At 49.0% G+C, this 4,325-nt stretch overlaps 1 protein-coding gene across 1 annotated transcript; it reads left to right on the forward strand.

The window, feature by feature from the left end:
- The first annotated feature begins 459 nt into the window (after positions 1-459).
- On the forward strand, positions 460-1,366 carry LOC149188928 (uncharacterized). The gene is made up of 2 exons (XM_089413115.1): positions 460-987; positions 1,070-1,366. The coding sequence occupies exons 1-2, from the start codon at positions 534-536 to the stop codon at positions 1,348-1,350; spliced, it is 735 nt and encodes a 244-aa protein (XP_089269241.1). The 5' UTR covers positions 460-533; the 3' UTR covers positions 1,351-1,366.
- The last annotated feature ends 2,959 nt before the right edge of the window (positions 1,367-4,325 follow it).

Below are 4,325 nucleotides of genomic sequence, written 5' to 3' on the forward strand. Positions count from 1 at the left end.
CGGGAAAGCCGCGCTGTGCGTCATCGCGGAAAAGTGATGTTCTTCCGCGATGGCAGCGCACGAAATACACTGTGAGGCGCTGGTCATCGCGGTTATTTTAGGAACAGACGCGCTGATGCACAAAACTTTGGAAAAATGGGTTTTTAAGCCAGTTCAGGGATCAAACACTTAGTGATTGTGACTTCTGGACACAGCAGGGTGACTGACAGGAAGGCAGTGATAAATTACTGTGTAACAGATGCCCCCTAAAGCATGAAGACCGAGAGAGTGGGAGGGGTGAAATGCTTTACAACACACGCCGAACTGGAATACCGCCAGGAAGTACCGAAAAATCTTTGACAATCATATACATGCAGTCTAGTCATGGGCGCAGCCATCCAAAAGACATGCGAGACTGGTCTATGGTATGGACGCAGCCACCCAGCTAAAGAGACCATAATAATGACAAGGTTTGCCCGGGGGCGGTGAAAACGCGGAGTGGGAAGTGCTCGATCCCCACAGTGAGAGACATAGTGCTGCGCACCATCCTGTTCATGGTGACCCGGGCGGCAGGTAGCATGGCGAATCACGAGGCGTCCAAGACCCATCTCCTACTAGCTCTCGAGTGCCTCGAGCCTACCGTGTTTGATTGGTGCACGGCAGTGGCCAACAACATGAAGAGGCAATTGAGCAACTGCCGTCGTGGGGAGACGAAGCAGTTCGGCTATGGATCGATCCTGGTCCCGCTCATTCTGGAGCGAGTACCAGCCATGCGACTGCAGTCTATGGCTGTGGATGCCCCCAGAGATCCTCGAGAGACGAGGGCCTCACGATGGGCTCGGATTATGCCACGTGGGGGTGGCGGCCGACCACATAGCTGGGGGGCATTTTTCAGAGACTGGTTGGACCAGCAGGAGATCTTCGTACAGGATTGGCCATATGCGGGGATGGATTTCCGCAATGATCCTGACTTGGTGCTGCCTCCGGGTGAACAGTGGGATGATGCAGGTATGACACTTTTTGTCTTTTGAGTTTTGTATTGTTTTTAAATTTTTTATGTACATGTCCTAATAAATGTCTTGTCATGCAGATGTGGGGCCTACTAGACCGATTGGCCTGGCTGCCACGGCACGGAGAGAGGGCCCGGGAGCCGGAGCTTTGGCCTTAGCCCCTCCAGGGGCCAACACACCAGAGATTGTGGCTCGCAACCTTGAGGGGTTGCTGGAGGGGGTGCCGGACTTCCAGGGGGTCGAGGAGGTTCCTGTGGAGCATCAGATCCACACAGTGGGTGTGGAACCCAGAGTGCACCGCCTTCTGAGGCGGGTGGCACGAGCGGCTGTGTACTACAGAGAGCACCATCCAGCCGATTAGTCACCTAGGTTTTATTTCCACTATTTATTTTGAGACATTATGACTCAGATGTATTGAGATTTTGGGACATGTACTTCTATTTTTGAGCGCCTGAGTGCGCCACACGATATATATATATATACATACCGATTTTTGGATGAGTCGTTGTTACATGTGATGATGTGTTATCTTGTGTTATGCGTTTGTTCAGTACAATTTGTGATCTTATGTATGAATTTGCACGACACTCGACTCATGGATTTTATATGTTTAATGCAAGCTTAAAAACACACACGTGCAAACTATGCTTGAAATGATTTATTTACATATGCTTATGGTCTTACTATGCTGTTCTATCCTTCCTTGTATGATGTTTATCTGTTTCGCAAATGTCTATCTAATACACGATTTGCCAATGCATCAGTCAACGTATTTAATCGTCTCGGAATATGCTGATAAGTAATGTAATCGAAATTCCGTTCTAACAATCTTACACGTAGGTACAACCTTAATATGCGCTGGTCTCTGACGGAATATCGCCTGTTGAGTTGATGGACAACCAACTGGGAGTCCAGGTTCACCACTAGCTCTCGGATGCCGAGGTCAACTGCTTCGGCAAGTAATTCTATTACAGCACTGTACTCGGCAACGTTGTTAGTGGTACGACCTAGGCATACACCCTGCAGGTTTATCAACTCCCCGTGAGGATCGTAGATCACCCACGCTGCCGAAGACAAATTACAAGTACTACGGCAGGCACCATCAGCGAAACCAACATAAGGAGTACGAGACATCTGCGCAGGAAAGAGAAAGCATAATAAGGGGCAAAAACACGCCTTCACACCAAAGCAAAAGAAACTCATGCAGTAAAAACTCAAAAACACACGTATATACAAAGTGATTGTGAGCAGCTATGCATAGTACTTCTTCAGATACAGCCCATTTCGGGGCTTGTCAAGAGGATTTCCTTCATAATCAATCAACTCATATGCGCCCTTTTGTAAAACACGTTTCACGATGTAGGGACCTAACCACATGGATTCGAGTTTTCCTGCCCCCAGCTTATCCTTAGCTTGATCGTAGAGCAGTACTAAATCTCCCTCAACAAAGGAACGAGGATGAATATTCTGATCGAAGTGAGCTTTGACTCTCTTCTTCTGCGCTTCGATAGCCAGAGAGGCCAAACGACGAGTCTCGTCTAACCGTTCTAGGTAAAGAAGCCGTTCCTCCACCGGAGTGGTGTTGGGAAGCAACTCGACAGCTAATTTTAATGAAGGAATTTCACATTCGACGGGAAGGGTAGCCTCCAGTCCATAGACCAGTTGAAACGGGGTGAAACCGGTGGCATCCTTCACAGAAGTCCGGTAGGCCCACAAGGCTGGGAAAAGCATTAGATGCCAGTTTGACTTGTGTGTATTGACGGTGCGTTGAAGCATGGTGATCAAAACTTTGTTCACGGCTTCAACTTGACCGTTAGATTGAGGATAGTACGGTGACGAACTATCTTGACGCAAGCCTAACTGGCTCGTTAACTCTGTCATCATATGATTTCGGAAATGCTTTCCATGATCTGTAACAATAGCCTGAGGGACTCCGAAGCGAGTGATGATATGATTGAATAAAAACTGCGCCGCTGTGTGACCGTCTTCGTTTAATGTAGGCATTGCTTCGGCCCACTTGGTGAAATAATCCACGGCAACGATAATGTACCCATGCCCCCCGGCCGAACGAGGGTTACAGGACGTATAATCGATGCCCCATTTGGCAAATGGACCTACGGTTACGACAGGGTGCAGTGGTGCAACAGGTGCACGCATCTTCCGGTGGTAAACCTGGCATTCATGGCATGCGCGTACAGCAAGGATGCAATCCTTGAATATAGAAGGCCAGAAATAACCAGCGCGGAGGATCTTTTGAGCGGTAGCGTATCCGGACATATGGCCGCCACAAGCGCCGGAGTGGCAGTCATTCATGACTCGCTCAGCTTCCTCGAGAGTTAAGCATCGGCGAAGAATAGAATCGACGCCGAGGCGGTACAGGGTGTCGCCTAAAATGCGATACGGTTGAGCCTGATGACGTATCCGTCGTCGAGCTTCCTTTGATGTATTGGGACGAAACGAAGACGTTTGTAAATATACAATGATGTCCCCGTACCATGGGTCGAGAGTGCTGATGAGAAAGAGCGTTTCATCCGGAATTTGCTCCTCTGAATGAGATGGTGCAGACTGAGATGGTAAGGAACAGAGCAGTTCAGCAAAGACCAGTGATTTCTTAGACTTGGCGGCAGTAAATTCCAAGTCGAACTCTTGGAGGATTACGATCCACTTCGAGTATTTGCCCCCCAGCAACTGACGTGACAAAATATAGGTCATGGGGTTGCAGTCAGAGATCACGGTCGTTGTGCGCAACAGGATGTAATGACGGAAACGTTGGACGGCACAGACAGCGGCCAATGCCAACTTTTCGACATATGCATAGCGAGTCTCCGTATCAAGGAGGTTGCGACTAAGATAGTATACAACGTGCTCCGAGCCATCGTCATCGTCTTGCACTAAAACCATGCCGATGGTGGTATCGGCAGCGGCCAGATAAAGGGTGTAGTCATGGTGGTAATTTGGAGGTCTTAGGAGCGGAGCTGAGACCAGAAGGTCTTTAAGACGCTCAAAAGATTGCTGAGCGATAGCGTCCCAATGAAAGGGCGTGTCTCGCTTTAGTAATCGCGTGAAACCCTTGGCCACCTCGGCATAATTTGGGATGAATCGTCTGAGAAAATTGGCTTTTCCCTGCAAGCTTTGTAATTGCTGTAGAGTGGCAGGGGGAGGAAGATTCACAATGGCCTCGACTTTAAGGGGATCCAAGCGGATGCCCTCTCGGGAGACGATAAGCCCGAGTAGTCGGCCAGATTCCACGCAAAAGACACACTTATGCGGATTGAGTCGAATACGGTAGTGTCGACAGCGAAGGAAGATTTCGCGTAAATGAGATGGATGGTCTTG

Source organism: Pinus tabuliformis, chromosome 3_1, assembly GCF_031772625.1.
Source record: "Pinus tabuliformis cultivar Carrire ecotype Pingquan chromosome 3_1, CPIR1, whole genome shotgun sequence".
NCBI lineage: Eukaryota > Viridiplantae > Streptophyta > Pinopsida > Pinales > Pinaceae > Pinus > Pinus tabuliformis.

Excerpts from the sequence above, each read along its gene's own strand:
- LOC149188928 (XM_089413115.1), top strand. The coding sequence starts at position 534 with ATGGTGACCCGGGCGGCAGGTAGCATGGCGAATCACGAGGCGTCCAAG. Across the intron at positions 988-1,069 it reads TGAACAGTGGGATGATGCAG|ATGTGGGGCCTACTAGACCG; the intron begins GTATGACACTTT and ends CTTGTCATGCAG.